The sequence below is a fragment of the Lepidochelys olivacea genome (genome assembly GCF_965140295.1).
Source record: "Lepidochelys olivacea isolate rLepOli2 genome assembly, chromosome: 12".
Classification (NCBI taxonomy): Eukaryota; Metazoa; Chordata; order Testudines; family Cheloniidae; genus Lepidochelys; species Lepidochelys olivacea.
The window spans coordinates 40,569,365-40,591,194 of NC_140422.1; the positions used below are offsets into that span (position 1 = coordinate 40,569,365).

Sequence of the window (21,830 nt, forward strand, 5' to 3'; positions counted from 1 at the left end):
TGCAGGCCTACTGACCCTCCTGTCACTTTTATTCAAGGGGCAGCAAGAAGGAACACAAAACCAGAACGAAAAGTCAGTTGGCTCCTGGCTGAGCAAGAAAGGTGATGCCACCTGCTGTGTCCACCAGCAGCTGCGTGGCTGGGGTTACGCCAAGGGGCTGCTTTAGAACGGGCTACTCTGGCTCACTGATCCAGTTCTGAGCACTACTGCCAGACAGAGGAGGTGCGGGCTTCTGGACTCCCCGCTGTGCAGGCAAGGGGCCAGTGCTGGAGTTGCTGGGCCTGAGATCTGCATTCCCTGAGGAGTAGGTCACAAACACACAGTGCTCCACCACGTCTAGGAGGACGAGGGGCTGCTGGCCTATGGCCCCCTGGAGTCCAGAACCGAGCAAGGCTCTGGGAAAAGCTGAGACTGTGCTAGGTCCCAGCTTGTTGGCAAGGCAGGTGTCAGGAGTATGTCTGCACTCTTGATCATCTCCCACAGACCCCGGGGCAGGAGAGAATCAGCACCACCGCATCCTGGCTGTGTTGTTAATGGGAGATGGCAATATCCCATTAGGAAAGAGGATAGCTGGCCTAGGGCAGGGAACTGGGTTTGGCCCTAGGGGTCCAGCTGGCCTGGGGCAGGGAGTTGAGTTTGGCCCTAAAGGGCCAGCTGGCCTGGGGCAGGGAGTTGAGTTTGGCCCCTGGGGGCCAGCTGCTTTGGAGAAGGGGACTGGGTTCATGCTCTGGGGCTCACCCACCCTGGGGAAGGGAGTCAGGTTTACACTTTGGGGACCAGCTGTCCTGGGGAAGGGAGACCGACCTAGGGGACCAGTAGGTCTAGTGTCCAGCATGGCAGGCCCCCGTGTGATGCGAGCTGTGTTCATGCCCAGAGAGCTAGTTGTTCTTGGAACTGGAGCTGGGCTCATGCCTAGGAGGCAACCAGCCCTTGGGCTGGAAGCCAGGTTCATGGTCAAGGGTAAGCCAACTCCTGTGATGGTAGCTGGGGTTGCACTTGAGGGGCCTCCCTCCCTTGGAAAGGAGAATGGATTCATAGGTAGGGTGTCAGCTGGTCGAGTGGCGAAGAGGCCAGCTGACCTCAGCATGGGAGCCGGGCTCGGGCCCAGGGCTCCAGTCCCCCTCGGCATGGGAGCTGGGCTCGGGCCTAGGAGGCCACCTGCCCTCACACTGGGAGCTGGACTTCGGCCCAGACCTCCCGTTTCCACTGGGATGGGAGCTGGATTCGGGACCAGGGCTCCAGTGCCCAGTGGGATGGGAGCTGGACTAGTACCAAGGAGGCCACCTGCCCTTGTGATGGGACCTGGGCTAGGGCCCAGGGCTCTGGTCACCATTGGGCCAAGAGCTGGGCTAGGGCCCAGGGCTCTGGTCACCATTGGGCCAAGAGCTGGGCTAGGGCCCAGGAGGCCACCTGCTGTAGGAATGGGACCTGCTCTGGGGCCCAGGGCGCCGGGCGCCGTCGGGACAGGACCTGCTCTGGGGCCCAGGGCGCCGGGCGCCGTCGGGACAGGACCTGCTCTGGGGCCCAGGGCGCCGGGCGCCGTCGGGACAGGACCTGCTCTGGGGCCCAGGGCGCCGGGCGCCGTCGGGACAGGACCTGCTCTGGGGCCCAGGGCGCCGGGCGCCGTCGGGACAGGACCTGCTCTGGGGCCCAGGGCGCCGGGCGCCGTCGGGACAGGACCTGCTCTGGGGCCCAGGGCGCCGGGCGCCGTCGGGACAGGACCTGCTCTGGGGCCCAGGGCGCCGGGCGCCGTTGGGACAGGACCTGCTCTGGGGCCCAGGGCGCCGGGCGCCGTCGGGACAGGACCTGCTCTGGGGCCCAGGGCGCCGGGCGCCGTCGGGACAGGACCTGCTCTGGGGCCCAGGGCGCCGGGCGCCGTCGGGACAGGACCTGCTCTGGGGCCCAGGGTGCTGGGCGCCATTGGGACAGGACCTGCTCTGGGGCCCAGGGCTCCAGTGCCCCTTGGGATGGAAGCCGGACTAGTGCCTAGGAGGCCACCTGCTTTAGGGATGGGAGCTGGGCTGGAGCCCAGGAGCCCACCTGCTCTTGGAAGAGTAGCTGGATTCTGGCCCATTGCACCCATGCCCCTGGGGGTGGAAGTTGGGCTAGTGCCCAGGAGGCCACCTGCCCTTGGGGTGTGAACTGGGCTTGGGCCCAGGAGGCCACCTGCCCTTGGTAGGGTAGCTGGGCTTGGGCCCATGGCACCAGTTCCCAGCAAGGTGGGAGCTGGGCTAGTGCTCAGGAGGCCACCTGCCCTTGGGAGGATAGTTGGGTTCAGGCCCAGGGCTCCCATGCCCCTTGGGATGGGAGTCGGGCTAATGCTCAAGAGGCCACCTGCCCTGGGGAAGGGAACTTGACTTGTGTCTTGAGGTCTGGTCCCCCTTACACCAGGAGCACAGTTCTGGCCCAAGGTCATGGCCCCACCTGACATGGGAGCTGGAGTTGTACCCAAGAGGCCACCAGGCCTTGGGAGGAGAGCCTGGCTCATGTTTTGGAGTCCAACCCCTCTGGGGATGGGAGCTGGACTTATGCCCAGGAGTCCGGATGCTCTAGGGAAGGGAGCTGAGTTTGCCCCCATGGGCCCAGCCCCCTGCCCTCGGGACAGAAGATGGGCTCGTGTCCAGGGGGCAGGACGCTCTCTGGTATGGGGCCGGGGCTCTTTCATACTTTTTTGGGCACGCTGGTAATGATGGGCTTGGGGCGGGTTTTGAAGAGGAGCTTGGTCTTGATCAGAGCGGTCACCAGATAGTGGGCAGCTGCCCCCGTGGGGCCGTGGTCACAGCCGTGCTCGCTGCCACCACGTTTGGTGAGGACGGCGAAGGGCTTCTCCAGGCGCACTACCTTCCCATAAAGAATGTGATGGCCCACGATGAGCACAGGGACCCCCTTGGGAAAGAAGAGATAACAGGCACAGGGTGAGAACCCTGCAGGGACCTGGCTCCTTACCCCTTCCATGAGAAGATGGACATCAGAACCAGGTGCAGCCTTTGTGGGAGTTGACTTGGCAGAGGACTCCCTGCAGCTGCTCTCCCAAGCCTGTAAGGAAAGCTCCCTCACCTCTCTGGTGTAATGCAGGTCTCCCAGGAGGTTTCCAGCCAGTCCGGTGCTGTAGCGAGCCTCAATCTCTCCCTGCAGCTCCATCAGCACCCACTCTGCCAGGCCATCAGCCCCATCACTGAAAGCAAAGGGCTGGGGGTTACAATGTCCTAAGGGTCAAAGGGCCAGGAGGAGGATGTCCAGACAGAGGCTCCACTACAGAAAAATGTGGCAAGCCTGCAAGCTAGGTCCACTAGCTCTCTGGTTGCTGCGCAATACCTGGGTTTAGACACTGACCTAGCGCCTTGCTGAAGCGTGTTCAGACCCCAGTGAGACACAAGAAACTGACAACTCCTCACACTAGCACAGGAAGGAGTCATGCCAAACTCACCTGGAAATCACAATCTGCACCATGCTCCGCTTCTCCTCTGCAAAGCGAAGGAGACACAGATTCATCAGCAAATGGGACTGAGGGACCAGGCACCTGGTCTGAACCTCCTAGGCCACTAGTGTCTCACTAGATGAGAAGTGACCACCCAGCTGTACCTGGGGAGGGGAGGAGCCCACTCTCTCCTCACCGCCAAGTCTCACTGTTTGAACCACTTATGGCACAGTCCCCAAGAGACCCTTTGACACAGAGGCTCCCTTGGTGCCCTGATGGGTTGAGCAGCTATTAGTTTGTATTTTACTGCCACCTATTGGCAAACTCAGACAATGTTCCTTTACAGCTACAATGGGTGATGTGTTATTGTTGTGCTCCCCAAAACAGCCAGAGGGAGCCTTCCAGGAGCAGGGAGAGTCATCAAGAACATGGTCTAATGACCTGACTGCAACATTAGCAGGGGGCTGGCACATACCTGATCCTTGAGGTTACACTCCAAGCTACAATATGTTTGTTTGATTGTGACAAACAGCTGAAGAGGCTGGACTACCAGATGGCAAATCCCGTCTGTTGTTGCCAATGAAAATGATCTTGGAACACAAGATCATTTTCATTGGCAACAACAGACGGGATTTGAACACAAGGGCAGACTAGTGACTAACGCGTGGCTCCAGCAGCCCTCTCTTTTACACAACACCACACTGTCTCAAAGCCAGTTTGCTTGGATGGTTGATGTCATGTCAGCAAAGTGCTTAGAAGAGGCAATCTTTAAGTACCTTCTGGATCAACAAGATTGTGTAGTTCCCTTGGCTGTAAATAGTTTGATGCCTGTCTTTTACTTCATTATCGTTAGTATGGTGGGCCCTGGATCCCAACACCCCAGAAGCAGAGCTCAACCAGCCCAGGTCCCACTGCCAACCAGCCCAGACTGTGAAAATTCCCCTGTAAAGCTAGAATTAAACATTATCTTATTATCTATAATTTACTAATTCAGGCAGCCTGAAGTGTGTGATGTGAACTCCCCCAGACTATTCAGCAGTGAAAGCTAGGTCCATGGGAGTTTGCAGGGGAAAGAAATTTGCACTAATATCTCAGACTTCCAAGTATTAATCTCTACAGAGGCTAATTCATCGTTTCTTGAAGATTTATTTATTAGGTTAACTCATAACAATAAAAGACTCTTGCAAATTAAAACTGGAAAAGCTCCTTTTGCTCCAACTGAGTCCATCTCCCAAGGGCCATAGCAGAGCTACTCCAGGCAGGACGTTTTCTCGTGCTTTGTCTGACCTAATTTAAAGTTTCCCAAATGATGAGGTTTCTGCCCCTTCCTTGAGAGTCTTCCACAGCCATATACATCTCACTGTCACTAGCTCTTTCCTTACATTCAACCTAAATTCCCCCTTGCTTAATTTCATCCTATTCCTCCTATGTACATCCGCTTTACTTTCCTATGCAATTTCTATCCCTCCTTGGTGTTTACACTGTTTAGTTACGTGAAGATTTATGTCCCTCACCTTTATTGTCACATAGCGAAGTTAGTTCTTACATTCTTTCCTCATAAATTAATCCCTCCAGCCACTTAATTACTTGTAATTTGTTAATATCTTTTTGACAATTTGGTGTCCAAAATTGAATGGAACATTCCAGGTGTGCTTGCATCAGAGTTGTGTAGAAAGGGGCTATTTTAAAATGATTATTAACAAATTAAACAGATCTTATAGTACTTTCCATCCTGAATCATTCCAGCCTGCATTACAAATTTTAATTTTTACACAGTGGAATCACAACACAGGCCACTGCAACACAGCCACCTCTTTGGTGGAACACATAGCTGTTTGACTCAATTAGTGGAAATCTTTACTTTCTAAAATGTAACTTACTTTCACAGAATATCCTTATTCCCAAGAAAGGGAGTTCCGTTACTAATAATCCTCCTTTCCTCTGCCTCTTGTTGGCATTTGCTACAGCCAGACGTGAAACTCCTGCATAGAAACACTCCCTGTTTGCAATTGCTCATGAAATATCAGACTCCCAAACCCTCTCATGACCCGCCTCCTATTTAATGCTCCAGTACAGGCATTCTAATCAGGAGCCAACTGTCTCTGCAATGAAACTAAGGTTGTGTGGGGAAATGATACTTCCTGTGGGGACAGTACAAAAAATGGATGTGCCCCATAAAACTCAATCAGTATTGTTATTGGGTCCAAGCAGTGTGCTGGGTGCGCTACAGGCTGCTGTCCTGAGGCATACACAGGCTCAGTGTGACACAGGATAAGGGAGAGCTTTAGACCTCCGTCTGGGAATGGTGGCCATAGGCTGCGCAGAAATTCTCTTCATGCCACACCCCGGTGAGGTTCTACCCAGCTGTACCTTCATGCCTCTGCTCTCCTTCCTGCAGTGTTGCTCAGCCCCCTGCCCCAGCTCCCCTAGCCCTTCCCCCACCACCCTCCCCCATCTTTCCTCAGAGCCCCTCTCTCCATCTCATCCTTCCCCAGAGCCCCTCCCCCAGTCCTTCCCGCCCATCCTTCCCTAGCCCCTCTCCCCACCTCATCCTTTCCCAGAGCCGCTTCACTAGCCCCTCCCCCACCAGTTCCCCATAACCCCTCCCCCAGCGCCCCTTCACTAGCTCCTCCCTCCCTATCTCCCTAGAGCCCCTCTCCCCACCTCATCCTTCCCCAGAGCCCCTCCCCCAGCCCCTCTCCCCCATCTCCCTAGAGCCCCTCCCCCCACCTCATCCTTCCCCAGAGCCCCTCCCCCAGCCCTTCCCCAGAGCCCCTTCCCTAGCCCCTCTCCCCCATCTCCCTAGAGCCCCTCCCCCCACCTCATCCTTCCCCAGAGCCCCTCCCCCAGCCCTTCCCTAGAGCCCCTTCCCTAGCCCCTCTCCCCCATCTCCCTAGAGCCCCTCCCCCCACCTCATCCTTCCCCAGAGCCCCTCCCCCAGCCCTTCCCTAGAGCCCCTTCCCTAGCCCCTCTCCCCCATCTCCCTAGGGCCCCTCCCCCACCTCATCCTTCCCCAGAGCCCCTCCCCCAGCCCTTCCCCAGAGCCCCTTCCCTAGCCCCTCTCCCCCATCTCCCTAGGGCCCCTCCCCCCACCTCATCCTTCCCCAGAGCCCCTCCCCCAGCCCCTCCCCCACCCGTTCAGTACCCGCGCCCTCCATCACCCCTGTACCCCCGCCCCTCGCCCCAGGGTCCCTCGTCCCGACCTGCAGGAGGGGCCGTCGACGCAGCAGGCCCTGGCGAGGGAGCAGGGGCTGCCTGGTCTCCCGGCAACAACCGAACCTCCCGCCGCTGCGCACTTCCGCCCGGCCGGACGCTTCCCATCGCTTCCGGTTCCGGGGCGCGCACGTGGGGAGGAGCTGGAGGAGGCGGGGCGCGCCGGAGCCGGAGCCGCGGGTGAGGGGCTGCGGGCGGCGGGAGCGAGGCCGGGAGAACCGCTCCTTCCCGCGCGGGGCGAGAGCCGGGCCGGGGGCCGGGGACCAGCGGGGGGGCAGACCGGGGGCCGGGGCAGGACGGGTCGGGGCCAGGGGGGACCAGCGGGGGGGCAGGCCGGGGGCCGGGGCAGGACGGGTCGGGGCCAGGGGGGACCAGCGGGGGGGCAGGCCGGGGGCCGGGGGGGACCAGCGGGGGGGCAGGCCGGGGGCCGGGGCAGGACGGGTCGGGGCCAGGGGGGACCAGCGGGGGGGCAGGCCGGGGGCCGGGGGGGACCAGCGGGGGGGCAGGACGGGTCGGGGCCAGGGGGGACCAGCGGGGGGGCAGGCCGGGGGCCGGGGCAGGACGGGTCGGGGCCAGGGGGGACCAGCGGGGGGGCAGGCCGGGGGCCGGGGCAGGACGGGTCGGGGCCAGGGGGGACCAGCGGGGGGGCAGGCCGGGGGCCGGGGCAGGACGGGTCGGGGCCGGGGGGGGACCAGCGGGGGGGCAGACCGGGGGCCGGGGCAGGACGGGTCGGGGCCGGGGGGGGACCAGCGGGGGGGCAGGCCGGGGGGCCGGGTCGGGGCCGGGGGGGACCAGCGGGGGGGCGGGCCGGGGGCCGGGGCAGGTCAGGACGGGGCGGGGACCAGCGGGTGGGGGCAAACCAGGGGTGGGTCAGGACGGGGCGAGGGGACCGACGGGGGGTCACAAGGGGAGGAGGAGCCGGAGCTGGACCTGCCCTGACCCCCTGCCCACCTCTTCGCAGGGGCGGGATGGGGGAGTTCCAGGTGCACCGGGTGCGGTTCTTCGCCTACGTGCCCGCGGGGATCCGCTGCGTGGCCCACAGCCCCCGCTCCGCCCGCCTCGCCCTGGCCCGCACGAACGGCGCCCTCGAGGTCTACAACTTCGCTGCGAACTACTTCCAGGAAAAGGTAACGGGCCACCCGGAGCCTCCGGTAAATCCATGGGCAGCTGCTGCTGGAAAGTATGGGGCAGCCCCCACCCAGAGCTGTCATCCCGGCCCGACTCCAGCCCGGTACTTTGGGGAGAGAATCGGGGGCCTGAGGGCCCACTGGTGCGTGCATGGGTCTGGGAGAGGGTCCTAGGGCTGCAGCCCCCCCACACCTCCCCAAAGCAGGATGCCGGCCCCCAGCAGCTCTAGGATTTCAGTGCTTGCTTTGATTTCACCTGCTTGGCCCCTAGACGAAGCCTGGGCTCCGGGTGCACCCTGAGCAGGCAGCTGTCACCATTGCCAAGTGTGCAGCACAGTGCTGAGCAGCGGTTAGTGTCACTGGCTTGGTTGTGCTTCAGCATCTCGCTCGCTATGGAACACGGGTCTCCTCAGCTAACCAAGCACCCCCCTGCATTGGCTGAGACTTCATAGAGGGATGGGAATGGATCATTCCTGACCCCCCAAAACCCTTGGGGTAATGGAGAAGTCAGATACGTGCCCGAGGGAGGGCCTGGGAGCTGCTCAGGGTGCTGTGCTGCGGCTGATTCAACGATACATGCTGGCCCAGGGCACAGTGGCTTTGCTGATCTTGCCATGCGTTAGGGGCGAGGGAGGAGCTTGGGGCTGTCCCAGCAGACAGCACTGTAGAGAAGGGTGCAGCTGTACTGACTGCCTGGGAGTGGCTAACCTCCACTAGCTAGTGTATAGGGAACAGTGGAGGGGCACTTACTGGGGGCGTTCTCAGCCCTGGCCCTCCCATTGGGGATTGAGGTAGGGGAAATCTATAGGAGCAGAGGGTGGGGGACACAAAATGAGACTTTTTCCTTATATGGTGCTCAGACCTGGGCTGTCTGAGCCCGGGTAGGCTCTAGGGGAAGCAGGATGGTGTGATTCATCTGTGCATCTTTTCAGGGTATCCCAGGCCATGAGACGAGATCCACAGAGGCGCTGTGCTGGGCAGCCGGAGATCGGCTCTTCGGAGCAGGCCTGGGTGGAGACATCAGCGAGTATGATTTAGAGAAGCTGCGAGTCAAGTACTCCCTGGATGGCTTTGGAGGCCCTATCTGGAGCATGGCGGCTGATCCCAGTGGCACTGAGCTGGCAGTGAGTACCTCTGGCTGAAAACTCCCAGGGAAGCCTGCCAGCTCTGTAGCTTGGCTCTGCCACTGGGCCAGGATGTCACTTCTGGGGCTGCTGGCCTATGGAGTGGATGAGGTCTACCTCCGTTGCTGCTGCTCCCAACTAGCCAGCTCCCTTGTGTTCTGAAACCCATGTGCGTACTCGGATTGTCTTCGGTGGCTACGCTCCTGTCCAGCAGCACGAGGCGTGGTGGACTGGGTCTGTGCCAGGCAAAGGGACTGCTTGGTGCGAGCCGCAGACAGTACTGAGATTAGGGGAGGGGGAGAATCATACACGTTGGTGGGGGGAGTGATGGAGCGGGGACTGCAGAATCTTCTTCCCCCTGTCATGGGTGGGTGTGCAGAGCCCCTTCCCACTACCACAGACCCCAGTGTGGGGTAGGGATTGTGGGGCTCCCTCCCCCCCCCCCACTGCTGGTAGCTGATGGGCTGTGAGCAGTGCATCAGTGGTGGGGGGGCATCATAGTTGAGTTGTGGTGAGATGTGCCCAGGAGGCCCAAGGGCAGTTTGCTCTCAGAACTACTTCAGTGCAGAGTTCGGGCTGCCCAGCCCCAGGCTCTTCCAGAACGCAGAAGGGGCTGAACGTAAACCTCTGACAAGCAGGGAACAGAGTTGTGGTAAAGCCCTAGCTCTTCCCCTTGTGGAGATGGAGGTAAAGGAGTTTGGTGTGCTATGCAATACTCCTCACCAGACAGTGGGGCAGGCTGGGCTGGCAGTACGGAGCAGTCCTGGCCTTACTGGGTCGCTGTGCCAAGCACTTTATTGTGCTGGGAGCTGGAACTGAATTTGCTTCTGAGCTTCCATGTTCAGGCAACTGGGGAGCCTGTCACTGCCTGCCCTTGGCAGCAGACAGGTGGCACATGAGCCAAATAAGGGCGTTAATTATCTCTCTCGTGTTGTCTCCTCGCTCGCCTGCCCTCCATAGGTTGGCTGTGAGGATGGGTCAGTGAAGCTTTTCCAAGTCTTGCCTGATAAAATCCAGTTTGAGAGGAGCCTGGACCGGCAGAAAGGTAGATTTGACGGGGACAGAGCAGGGCAGAGGCTGATGGGGAGAGCTTTGGTTGGGGGGAGTGGTGGAAGGGAGGCTACAGAATCTACTTCCTGCTTTCTTTAAATGCCCCAAGCCTGGTCCTCCACAGCTGTCTCTGAAGCCTGCCCCGCCCGCCCTGCGTCAGCCGTGGGACTTGCGTTTCTGCATTCCAAAGAAGCACCTTAGATGAGTTGAATCTGCTCCAGGTGGGACCCACTGCCACCAGGGGAGCCCTCCAGAAGCCCCACACTGAGCAGCAGGAGTCGCAGCCTGCCCTCTTTCCCCAGTCAGGTGGCCATGGATGGGGCCTTGTGAGCAGAGGGCAGTTAGAAGGGACAGTGTGGTCACTCAGGAGTCCAGGATGTGGGTGTGGTGAAGGGGAGGCTGGTGCGCACCTCTCTGAGAGAAACATGCCAGCCTCCCTTGGATCTCGCTGGCCCTACTTCTGAACTGTCTTCCAGCATAGGTTGTCTCAGCCCTGTACACTCACCCCCATTGGGAAGGCACAGTGCCTTCTATTTGTGTGGCACTCCGAGGCATGAGACTGCAAGGCAATCGCTGAGTGCAGGCTTGCAGTGAAGGTTGGGGGTGAGGGGCATTGGTCTGGGTTGGCTCATGTGAGGTCTTCTTCCCTGCTGTGTAATTCTCTAGGGCGTGTCATGTCCCTCTCCTGGCATCCCTCTGGGACCCGCATTGCTGTTGGCTCCATTGACCTTCTCCGAGTCTTTGACGTCAAATCAGGTGACTAGGAGTGTCCAGCAGAGGTATAAGTGGGGAGTGTTAGCGTCCAGGTGCCCCTGAGTGCTGGATGTGCTGGTGGGCTGTCCCATGAGCACCTGCTGTCCATGTGGGCCATGTGCTCACCCTCCAACTCCTGCGGCCTTGCTGCTGACTCCCTTCCCCCAGCAAAGTCCAACAGCAGCAGACGGAGCCAGCTGTGCCCTGTGGACTCCAGGCCAGGTGGGGTTGCTGGTCCACATACCGGGCATTTCTGATGCAGCTGAATGGGGCTTCTGAGCCATGGAGGAGAGAGGCTCAGGGCCTGGCATATCTGTCATGTTAGCGAGGGGCCCAGCTCACGCACCCTGCCCCCACCCTGAGCTGTAAGCCCCCCATCTCCTCTCACCTCTGCTATCCGGGGTTGTCTGTTTCACAGGCCATGCCATCCAGCGGATCCTGGTGGACCGGCGCCTGCGGGGGCTTTACAGCTGCGAGTGCGTGGTGTGGAGTGTGGCGTTCCTGTCCAACGGCACCATCGTCAGCTCCGATTCGGTGGGGAAAGTGCAGTTCTGGGACTCAGAGAAAGGAACACTCCTGGAGACCCACCCGGTCAGCAGCTCGGCTGTTCTGTGTCTCGCTGTGTCAGAGGTAGGAGGGGCCTGGCGGCTCCTGGGTGGCCCTGTGCGTGGGCTGGGCAGAGGGGTGGTGACTATGTGGGCTCTGTGCAGGGACGCTAGTAATCTGGGATCTCACCCTTTATCTGCAGCATCCTCTGTGACACTGGCTGACCCAGAGCGGCTTGGCCAGGAGCCATCCCCACCTTGTTAAAGGGCACTGCAGGCTGCTGGGGTGGATGTCGCCCTGGCTGATGGCGGCTGGGAGCTCACCCATCTCCCACCCTCTTGGGCCAGCATGGAAGGAGCTGTTGGGCTCTGTCCAGTACCTAGTGGGATGGGGGTTCACATCCCCACCCTTCGCTGTGGGCACGGCGAGTGATGGCTGTTTGGTTTCTTCCCCAGGAGGAAGACAGCATCGTGGTGGGCACCTCGGAGGGGGCAGTGTACCAGTTCCAGCTGCTGCCAGTGAAGTGGGGCAGTGCTGAGAGCAAGTGGGTGCGGACAAAGCCTTTCCAGCATCACACCCATGATGTGCGGGCCGTGGCACATAGCGCGACAGCACTCATCTCTGGAGGTACGGGCCGAGGAAGCTGCACCAGCCTAGAAGGGGGGCTCTGATCTCTCCTGGGCTTGGCTCAGCACAGTTTAGCCACCTGGGTGTCTCCTCCTCTTTCAGGCCTGGATGCCCAGCTGGTGATCCGCCCGCTCATGGAGAAGATGCATGGAAAGGGCTATGATGCTGCCCTCCGGAAATTCACCTTCCCCCACGTAAGTGCCACGCCTTGTGAGCTCTGCCTCGGTAGCCCCGCTCACCAGGTCCCCTTGCTGGAGCCACCGACTCCCGTTTGCTTTGGGGTCCCCAGAAATGCGGGCCTGTGTCACTCATGCTCTTGGGATTGCTCCATGCCGGGCCCTTCCCTGTTGGAGAGGAAGCCTGGTCCTTTTTCACCCTTTCTGGTTCCAGTGGGGTCACCGTGTGTGTGCTGGCTGGGGAGTCCCATCGCTGGGGGCGGCCCGTGCCTCTTGCTGAGATGCTGGGGAGAATGGGCATCAGAATGTGCTGAGTGACAGTCTGGCCGGCTTCCCACATGCCATGCACTGATCCTGTGGCATCTGGGTGCCCATCGCTGCAGGGGGTTCTGCACCCATAAATAGGAGCTGTGCATGCTGGTCTCTCTAACCGTCCGGCCTCCGGCCTGGCTTGCCTCGCCCTGCCCTGTTACCCAGGGGCCTCATAACCGTCTGACTGTTGGTTGGTTGCAGCGATGCCTTGTCTCGTGCGCTAAGAAGGCCGGGCTCCTCCTCTTCCAGTTCCCCCAACACCTGGAGCTCTGGAGACTCGGAGCCACCAATTCTGCAGGTAAGACCACATGAGGGCTCCCAAGTGCTGATTGAAAACCGAATCTGTCCTTGGGATCTGGCAGAGTGAAGTGCCCAAAAGGGAATTTCTAGCAAATCCATGAAACGAGTCCAGTGCAATTCCTAAGGGACGAGTGTCCATGCCACCAACCCCCTCCACCCCTGCGGTATCTAACCGGCCCCCTCTTGGCAGCCTTAGCAGAGAGGGCAACGATGGCTGTGCCATGCCAGCATGGCCCGCAGGAAGTGTCCACCGCTGTCTGTGTCTCGAGTGTGTCAGTCTTCAGCAGATGAGTCCAGCCTGAAAAGGGTTCCAAAAAGAGAATGCTCCTGGTCTAGGAAGTTGAGATGTAGTTTTGTGATTGGAGGGTCAAAGAGCCCCTGCCTTGGCCCCGCTGGGACTCCCAGAGCCTGGGAGGGGCCTGAATGGGTTGGCTCCAGCTTAACCTCTTGCCTGTGAATCAGCTGTTTCAGCCACGTGCAGGGGCCTGGGTAGCATCCTGACAAGTGACACTCGGAAGTATTCCCCACTCGGGGCACAGGCGGGGAGGCTGGTACCACTCCCCTCTCTTGCTTGCACATGGCCAAGCAGCAATCATGTGCTGCCCATGTAAAACCACTGTACTCAATGTCACTCGACACACCGAATCCCTGGCGTGCTAGCTTGTGTCACGGGGGTTGGCACAAGTGCTGGGAATGATTCAGTGGAGTTTAGTGTGGGAGAGCTGAGCCATGGGGTGGACACCTCTCTGGGCAAAGCTCCCCGCTCCTGCTACGGAATCTGTTCCCGGCATCTTGTGGGAGGAGCTGGGAGTGCTGGGTTCAGGCCAGGACGGATCATCAGCAAGTCTCTCCCCGTCTGTGCTGTGGGGGGGGTCAGGGGTCACCCGGGCTCCTGGAACATTGTCTGCACTAAGTGCTCTTGATCCTTCTCCCAGGGAAGGATGGCGACATCCTGCCAGTTTCCCGTGCCCCGGAGCACTTGCTGCAGCTGAAGAGCAAGGTAAGGCTGAGCAGCCTCTCCAGATGGGTGCCACCTCCCCATTGCCCTGGTGGCTGGGCCTGGCCTAGGCCCCCGCTGTCCCCAGCTATAAGTTTTCACATGTGCTCTGCCTGCCTGGCCAGATCCCTGTGTGCAGGGGCGCCCGGGGTAGCGTGAGAGTTACAGGAGCGTTGGAGAGAATAAGAGTGTGGCTTGGCCCCTGAGTGAGCCTTGCCCGCCCTGTGGTCTCCCTGGCCCAGGGCACTTCCAAGGCGCTGGCGGATGCTGTGAGGCAGGAGCCCTGTGCTACCGGCCTGTTCTCTCGGAGCCCCGCTGGCTCCCGCTGCACTGCGCTCCCTCATGGCCATGTCTGCTGTCAAGCCCCACTGGGTACGGGAGCTAGAGGGCGCAGAGGGGGCTTTCCCGGCTGCCGCAGGCTCGCTGGGGGCTGTCCGCACTGAGGTGCGGAAATGAGCTTCCTGCTGTGCCCATGGCTCAGCCATAGGGGGCAGGTTGGGGGCTGGAACGCTCTGCACAGCGCATCCGGCTCTGACAGCAAGGGGAGACCCGTGTGATGGGGAAGGCAGGCCCCTGCCATCCCACTGGCAGCTCTCGCTCCCTGGACGGCCCTGCCTACTCCCTCTTGCTGGGATGAGCTGCAGCTGATTTGTCTGGTTAATGTGAGTCCTGGTCCCAGAGGGACCCAGCATGTGACAGACCCACAGTGAAAGGCAGACGCACCCCACGCTCCCCAGGATGTGTGCGGGAAAGCATGGCTGCTATGGGACTCCTTCCCGTGGGGAGAGTCCCTCTGACCTCCGCAGTGCAGTTCTGCTGGCAGCCGTTCTCAACTGTTAAATGAGGGTGCCCATCTGCGTGGGGGGGTGCAGGTAAAATGAGGGCTAAAACAGAGGGTGGCCTGCTGGTCTGGCCAACCCAGCCTCGGCACTCTGTGTGGTTCCCAGGGCCCCGAGCACATCTGCTGCAGCTGCATCTCGCTGTGCGGCAGCTGGATCGCGTATTCCACGGCCTCCAGGCTTCATCTGCACAGAGTGCACTGGGAGAACGGCAGCGTCAGCCTCAAGAGGGTGAGTATAGGCCCTGCTGTCGAGGGCTAAGCCTGGGTGTGGGGGCTTGTTCCTCTCTGATCCGTTCTGCCCTGACTGACCGTTGCTGATGTCCCAGTGATGGGGCGGCATTAGCGTGGGTTCTGTGGGGTTGCGAGGTGTGTGATGGAGTGGGGAGACAGTGATGGGAAGGGAAGGGAAGGACCTCAGTCCAGTGCCCCTTTGTAGCGAGCTGGAGGGCCACGGAGCCCTGAGCAGTGGGCGTGACCTTGCCATCTGCATCTAGGAGGTGAGCGCTGACTCTGCTCTCCTGCCCTCTCCAAGGTCTCCAAGGTGCCCAAGCTGCTGAGCTCCGCCCACCAGCTCCTGTGCTCTGCTGACTCCACCAGTCTGTTCGTGGCCTCTGATCAGGGTGCCGTTCATGTCCTCAAGCTCCTGGAGCCAGGGAGCTGCGGGCACCTGCAGACCCTCCGCCCAAACTCAGGTAGGCGCTCCCTGCAGGTCCTGGGTGGCTGCAGGCTGGAGCAAATTTCAAAGGATCCCCAGCTCTTCCCAAACCTGTGTCTGTGGCAGTAGGGTAGGCTAGCCCTGGGCAGAGCCATTCCAGCCCCACTGCCTTCCCTGGGGCTCTGCTGGTGGGGGGCATTTTTCCCCCCAAGGGAGCCTGTGAACTCCTACCCCCCATTTGAGATGCCCAGAGTGCCCTGGAGCCCCTTGCCCCTGAAATGGAGCGTGTTTCGTCCACACTCCCTCGGACTCTGCCGGGTTTGCCCCCCAATCTGCCCCCAGTGCAGCCTGGGGCCCTGATGTGACCTCTGCAGAAGAGCCTGGTGGGGGACAGCGATCCCCTATGGCTTTGGATGGGGGTTGGATTTGGGGTGCCTTCAAGTGCCCTGCACCTCCATGGGCGCTAGAGAGGAAACAGTGCTGAGCAGTGCGGCCGCTCTGACTCTCCTGCAGGGAGCGCCGAGGCTGTGTACCTGCTGGCAGCGAGCGCGGACGGGGACTGGCTGGCTGCTGCTGGTGGCGACTGGGAAATCAACATCTACAGCCTCAGACAGTTCAAGGTGAGGGCAGCGGCCGTAGAGAGCTGAGGGACGGGTGCCTCCTGTGGTGGGAGGGTGAACCTGAATGTGGTTCATAGCCTACGGGGGTCAGCCGTCGCCGGGAGACCGGCCGGCTTGGTGCATGGGCTCCTTTGGGGCGCTTTAGCTCAGTGGTTTTCAAAATTTTTTAATGGCAACCCAGTTGAAGAAAATTGTTGAAGTCTGTGTCGCAACGGAGCTGGGGATGATGGGTTTGGGGTGCAGGAGGGGGTCAGGGCTCTGGGCTGGGGGTGCAGGCTCTGGGGTGGGGCTGGGGATGAGGGGTTTGGGGTGCAGGAGGGGGCTCCGGATTTGACGGGGGGGGGGGGTCGTGGGGTGCATACTTACCTCCGGCGGCTCCCTGTCAGCGGTGCAGCAGGGGTGCTAAGGCAGGCTTCCCGGCCGTCCTGGCACCATGGACCGCGCTGTGCCCTGGAAGTGGCCAGCAGTAGGTCCAGCTCCTAGGCAGAGGTACACAAACGGCTCTGTGCAGCGCTTTCTTGCAGGCACACCCCACCCCCCCCAGCTTCCATTGGCCGGTGCTCGGGACGGGGGCAGTGCACAGAGTCCTGTGCCCGCCCCGCATAGGAGCCGCACCTGTGCTGCTGGCCGCTTCCGGGGCGCAGTGCGGTGTCAGAACAGTTAGGAACTAGCCTGCCTTAGCTGGGCAGCACCGCTCATGGGACTTCTAACGGCCCGGTCAGCGGTGCTGACCAGAGCTGCCGTGACCCAGTGCCTTCCATTGTTTGAAAACCACTGCTCTAGCTGCATTGCTCCCTTCTAGAGGGCCGAATCCTGGGAGTCTCTGCTGCAATCCTGTGTGCATTGCAGCTCGGACTGATCAGACACAGCGAGCCTGGCCTTTCAGTCCCGCCGATTTCCGTATCTCACCTGGTTTTCTCTTCTCAGCTCCACTGCACAGTGCCCGCGTACAACTGCGCCGTGACTGCCCTGGCCATTCACCCCGTGACCAATAACCTCGTCATCACCCACTCGGACCAGCAGGTAGGAGCTTTCCGCTGGGTCTCGTCTCCTGCACAGGCTTCCCACTCTCGCCTGCTGCTTTGCTTCCTGTTAACTGCCCGTGCTTGGGTAATACGGACTCCATCCCCCCATGGCCCTGGGGTCAGGAAGGTGGGCGCCATGCCTGCCATCAGAGTTCATCCCATGCGTCCAGGCTGTCAGGAATGAATGCACCCATTAGACTGGTTTGTGGGCTGCCATTGCAGTCGCTGGAGTCCCGGTTTTGGGACGTTGGTATTTACCAGCCGCAGCCCGGATGTGAAGTTGGCAATGTCTGATGTCAACCCCCTGTGACAGGGAACTCTTCCCACTGTGGGCACCATCCTTCTCGCTGCCAGCAGAGCGGTTTGGGGCTGGACTAGCCGGGACAGGGCACCAGTCACCTCAGTCCTGCAGGGGATGCTGGGTCAGGTCAGCCCGGGCTGTGGGGAGGTGGAGCAGCCGGAGGTTCCTGTAGCTTTACACTGAGGTTGGTGCTGACTGCTCATCTGGGCTCAGGGGCAGGGCGGAGGAGAGCCTTGGCCAGGGGTATGTCCGTCTGTCTCTGTGGCTGTAATCCTGCTTCTCCCTGCCCTGCCCTTGTGCTCTGCAGGTGTTTGAGTTCAGCATCCCCGACAGAGAATACACCACGTGGAGCAGGAAGGTGCAGCAGCATGGGCTGCATAAGGGTTGGCTGGAGCGGGACACGCCCATCACCCATATCACCTTTAACCCCAAGCAACCAGCGCACATCCTCCTCCATGATACACACATGTTCTGCGTCCTCGACAAGTCACTGGTGAGCGCTGGCCCTGGGTCACTTCTGGGAAGCAGCTTGTTGTACAAGGCGGAGAGAGCGGGGAAAGCAGTTCTTCCAGTGAGGGCCTTGCCCCGCTGGACGTCTGATCAAGGGACGTTCCCTGGAGCGCAAGGCGATGGGCATCCCTGGGGGTGTACAGCTGCATGACAGCTCTTGTGACTTGCACAAGCTGCTTTGTTAGCAATGGCCGAGTCTGTCGTGGCGGCTGGGACATCCTGGCTGTCTGGGAAGGGGAGTGCGGCAGGGTGGGGTGCAGGGGCGTGTGTGGCATGCGTCCCCACGTGTGCTTTCCCGATACCTTCTGAAGCGGCTCTTGTAGCTGCTGATGGTGCTCGGCCTTGGGGTGGCCGGCCGTGCCCTGGCAGGCCTGGGGCTGTCACATGGGACGTGAGCGTGCCGGTTGGTTTGGGAGGGGTGGTGTGCTGAGCGTGCACCTGCACAATACAGGGGCTTGTCCTGTCGTGCGCAGGATGGGGAGTGCTCCCCATTAGCGGCCCCACTTTAGCATCGCCTGTGCCAATGAACGGCTCCCCGAGGGGCTTTGATCTTGATAGAACGGCTGTGTCTGTGTGCTCGGCCTGTCCCCCCAAAGCAACGCCCCCCCCGAGAGGATCCTTTGTTGGGTGGGAGCAGCGGGAGGAATGGACCAAACGAAGGGATGGGGGGCTCTGTGGAATCCCTGGAAGGCTGAGGCACACAGTGTGGGCTTTCTCCCCAGCCTCTCCCCGACGATGCAACCCCCCTGATGAATCAGACTACCTTGAAGCAACTCTCGGAGAAGGCCAGGCGGGGCTATGCTCATGCCTTCAAGATCTGCAAAAAGTACCAGGTGAGTGTGCGAATGTGAGGGCCACCTGTGGCGAGGGATGGACGGCTGCCTGCTGGGCCCACAGCTCATCCCTGCACCCTGATACGGGAGCCAGGAGAGCTTTTCCTTGTGCTGAAGCTCGTGCATGTGTGCTGGGAGGCACTGCGCTGCACCTCTTCCCTAGTGGGATGTTTACGCCCCGGGGGACTAATGCCAGAGCTGCGATTCCAGGCTAGCAAGATCAGCCCCTGGGTGCCCTGCCAGCTGGATGGCTCGGGAAACAGCAGGGTGGTGCCAGAAAGCTGAACTTGATGCCCATGGGTTTTGGGGTAGATGTCACGGCTACTGCAGCTGGCTGACACATGGAGGTTGGAGCAGGCTGGATACACCTGTTCCCTGTCAGTCAGTGGAGGGAGGTGTGAGATCTGTTGTTGGAGGAGGACTGGGGCTGTCTAGTTCCTGAACTCCCCCAGGGTCAGTCAGTTCTCGCAGGGGCCGTGATGCTGATGGGATAGCGCCCCCACTGCCAGCCATGGGAGTCGTGTGTAACTCTCCCTCCCTCCCTCCCTCCTGCAGGGTCTTGGGCAGTTGTGGCAGATGCTCAACTTCCCCAGGGTCTGGTACTGTGTTGGAGCTGCTTCTGTTAGATGTTCTGACAAGGTTGTGGCTTAACTCTGAGCAGCCCCTACCCCCAGCTGCAGCTGATCCAGACCAATTCTTCTGCCTGCCTGGGTGCCTCCTGCTGAGAGGGCCTGAGACCGCTCTTGTGCCCAGGTGTTTGTGGCCTGAAATCTCTCATGCTTGGGAGGGGTATGGGAGTGGTATTCCTCTTCTTTCAGCTCCTCCCCAGCAGTACAGACCTCTGTGATCTCCCCGGCTCGCTTACCAGCTGCTGGGGGTGCATTTCTATGAAGCAGCATCCCTTCTGCCTGCTCATCGCACAGACCTCTTGAGCCAAGCCAGAGCTGCCTTGCTGGAGGCTGGTCACTACGGAGCAATATGTGCCCATCCCTTTGACCTTACACAACAGTAGGTTGAGAGGACTTGATTTGAGGTTATGGGGCTGCCTGGTGTAGGGAACTGCAGGGTTTCAGAGGCTCTTAGGCTGACGGCTGCAGAGGAGCGCGCTGCTCCTGTTCCTGAACCCTGTGGCTAGGAACTGGTAGGGCTGCTGGAGAGTTGATCCATGTTACTGCAGAGGCTCCGGGATGCATTCGTCAGAGCTGCTTATGCTGTTCCCAGAAGAGCTTTAGTCTTGTCTCCCTCTTCCTGCCCTGCAGCCCCTGTTGTTTGTGGACCTGCTGGAGGAGGGCTCCCTGGTGGTGGTGGAGCGGCCCCTGATGGACATCAAGACACAGCTGCCCCCACCCGTCCAACAGAAGAAGTTTGGCACCTAAGAGTGAAGCTGGGTGCTCTGCCCATGGAGACTCTTCGTACTGTTGCTTCCCTGAGGACACTCGTAATAATAAATCCCAGCTGTTCTGTAGGGCTGTGCTGTCGAATCTCCTCTGACCAGATGGGCTCCCTGCTTTCCTAGCAACCGAGATGGCTCTAAGGTCAGGTTCCAAAGAAGGGATGTGTGCTGGAGGCATGGGCCCCTGGGGCTTCTCTCATCCCCATCCAATCCAGCAGAGGCTGGACCTGATCCCAGGCCCCACTTCCTGGAGGGTTACAGCAATCTCTCCCCCTTTTTGGTAATCGCAGACCCCGGGCTCGCGGTTGGCATTGGCTGTGTTGCTCTAGGTGGGGCACTCTTCCTGCGGCACTGACAACCAGCAGCAGGGCTGGTTCGTGGGCACTGGTGGGTCTCAGTCTGATCCCAGAACTGAGACTGGAAAGGAACTCTTCTCACCATCTATTACTGCTGTTTAATGGGGACAGCAGCACCCACTGGTCGCTCTTGGGACTGGAAGCCTGTTGAGCTAGGCTCTGTGCAGATGTAGTGGGTAATGCGATCCCTGTCCCAAAAGACCTCCAGCCTAAATTAGATGCTAGAATCCATTCTGGTGACACCTCAGCACGTGTTGGACCTTCCCACCCACTCCTGTGTCTTGCTGCTGGGCCGCTTGCTATGCAGGGCGGGGTAGGGAAGCTGCGGTGGCTTCTGCCAGATGTAGTCAGTTCTTGCCCAAATTCATACCAACAAATATAGCCACTTCGGCTGATGCCAAAAACCCTGCATCCAACCAAATTTCACACTCAGTTCTCCCTTTGTAGGGAGCTCTGGCGGGAGGAGGTTCGTGGGATTGGAAGCCGACCAGGCCGGAGTTCTTTTAGCTGGCGACCTGTTTTCAGTAGGTGCCTGCACCTGGGACATGGGTTGAAATGTGCGTGTTACTGTGGCTCTTCTGTGGAACGCAGGCGCTTGATGGGGTTTGGTCTGTGTCCAGTTCACTGCGCGTGCCGTGATGAAAGTCACTGCGAGCGGCGTACCTGGGCAGGGACCCATCTTAGAATGTGGAACTTGCACGTGCACGTAGCCCAGTTGGCAGCTTATTTATGGGCAAGGGTACAAATCTGGGCCTAGACGGAGCTGCAGGCAGTTAAATCGTAACTCAAGAACGCTGACTGGCTGCTGCTGGCTTGTCTAGGTGGCTCTGGGCTAACCGTTCCCGGTCTGTGAGGGGGGCCCGGAGTAGATGTTAGGGCTGCACATACAGGTAGTGACTTGTTGCTGTTGTGTACGTGCTGTAGCTACCTGTCAGCTGCTGCCTGCACTCACATGTCCCACTGCAAAGGCAGCTGCAGGCAGCTCCTTGTCCTCTCCAGGCCTCTCACCCCACCTCCTCTTCCAAGCCCGCTTTACCTCTCCCTTCCTCTGCATGCCCCAGCACCTACATAGTTCAGCATGGCCAGGTGCACCTTGGCTGGTGGTAAATGACCCAGTCCTCTCCACAGTGGGCATTGCATGAGGCAGAGCTGGCCTGAAATGTTACTAACTACATTTAAAAAGGACAGTCTGCCAGTAGCTTCTGTCCCAGGAGCATAGATGGACTTCCATCTTGTCCCAGAACCTGGACACTAATCTGATGTGTATCTGGCTCAGTAAGTGATTATGAGCCACTTGAACCCCATGCTGGACACCCCTGTTCTACCCCAAAAGTTCTCAGGCTCTTTTCGTAGTGTGGGTTGTGCCTTAAATTGTGCTGTGAATGCCTCCCTTCCATTTACCACGCCCCCACCCCCCCATTTGCCATCATTTAGCCCCACTTCCCATCCCATAACCTTCCTGTGCCAACTCCAGCTGATGTTTACATGGAAGAGAAGTATCAGGGAAGTGTTAAGGGATGTTGGTTGTCTCTTAATATGACTTAACAGCTGGGCTGGAGAGCCAGCCCCATGGGAGCAGCCAGCACTTTACTGACCAGTCTGAGAACTGCTGTTCTGCATTTTCCTAGCCTTTAAGGGTGATATTTTGAACTC

General features: G+C 59.9%; 3 protein-coding genes across 5 annotated transcripts; 1 reads left to right on the top strand and 2 right to left on the bottom strand.

Moving 5' to 3' along the window:
- Nucleotides 1-11: 11 nt before the first annotated feature.
- DERPC (DERPC proline and glycine rich nuclear protein) lies at nt 12-2,665 on the bottom strand (the record flags this gene model as incomplete). Its single annotated transcript, XM_084644991.1, has 1 exon — nt 12-2,665. One exon carries the CDS (start codon nt 2,663-2,665, stop codon nt 503-505), a length of 2,163 nt encoding a protein of 720 aa, XP_084501117.1. The 3' UTR covers nt 12-502.
- Nucleotides 2,662-6,728, bottom strand: CHTF8 (chromosome transmission fidelity factor 8; the record flags this gene model as incomplete). Of its 3 annotated transcripts, XM_084644993.1 has the most annotated exons (5): nt 6,622-6,724; nt 5,299-5,400; nt 3,428-3,464; nt 3,058-3,175; nt 2,662-2,886 (listed from the first exon to the last, which is right to left on the bottom strand). In XM_084644993.1, the coding sequence occupies exons 3-5, from the start codon at nt 3,448-3,450 to the stop codon at nt 2,662-2,664; spliced, it is 366 nt and encodes a 121-aa protein (XP_084501119.1). In that variant the 5' UTR covers nt 3,451-3,464; nt 5,299-5,400; nt 6,622-6,724. The 3 variants fall into 3 exon arrangements, with proteins under 3 accessions (XP_084501119.1, XP_084501120.1, XP_084501121.1); XM_084644994.1 differs by lacking the exon at nt 5,299-5,400 and having other exon boundaries at nt 6,622-6,728; XM_084644995.1 differs by lacking the exon at nt 3,428-3,464.
- A 30-nt stretch (nt 6,729-6,758) lies between these two features.
- Nucleotides 6,759-19,893, top strand: UTP4 (UTP4 small subunit processome component). Its single transcript, XM_084644996.1, has 17 exons — nt 6,759-6,811; nt 7,593-7,758; nt 8,691-8,882; nt 9,843-9,927; nt 10,599-10,688; nt 11,104-11,315; nt 11,687-11,858; nt 11,961-12,052; nt 12,548-12,644; nt 13,582-13,646; nt 14,591-14,713; nt 15,017-15,176; nt 15,653-15,759; nt 16,687-16,782; nt 17,393-17,578; nt 18,318-18,428; nt 19,688-19,893. Exons 2-17 carry the CDS (start codon nt 7,600-7,602, stop codon nt 19,802-19,804), a joined length of 2,064 nt encoding a protein of 687 aa, XP_084501122.1. The 5' UTR covers nt 6,759-6,811; nt 7,593-7,599; the 3' UTR covers nt 19,805-19,893.
- The last annotated feature ends 1,937 nt before the right edge of the window (nt 19,894-21,830 follow it).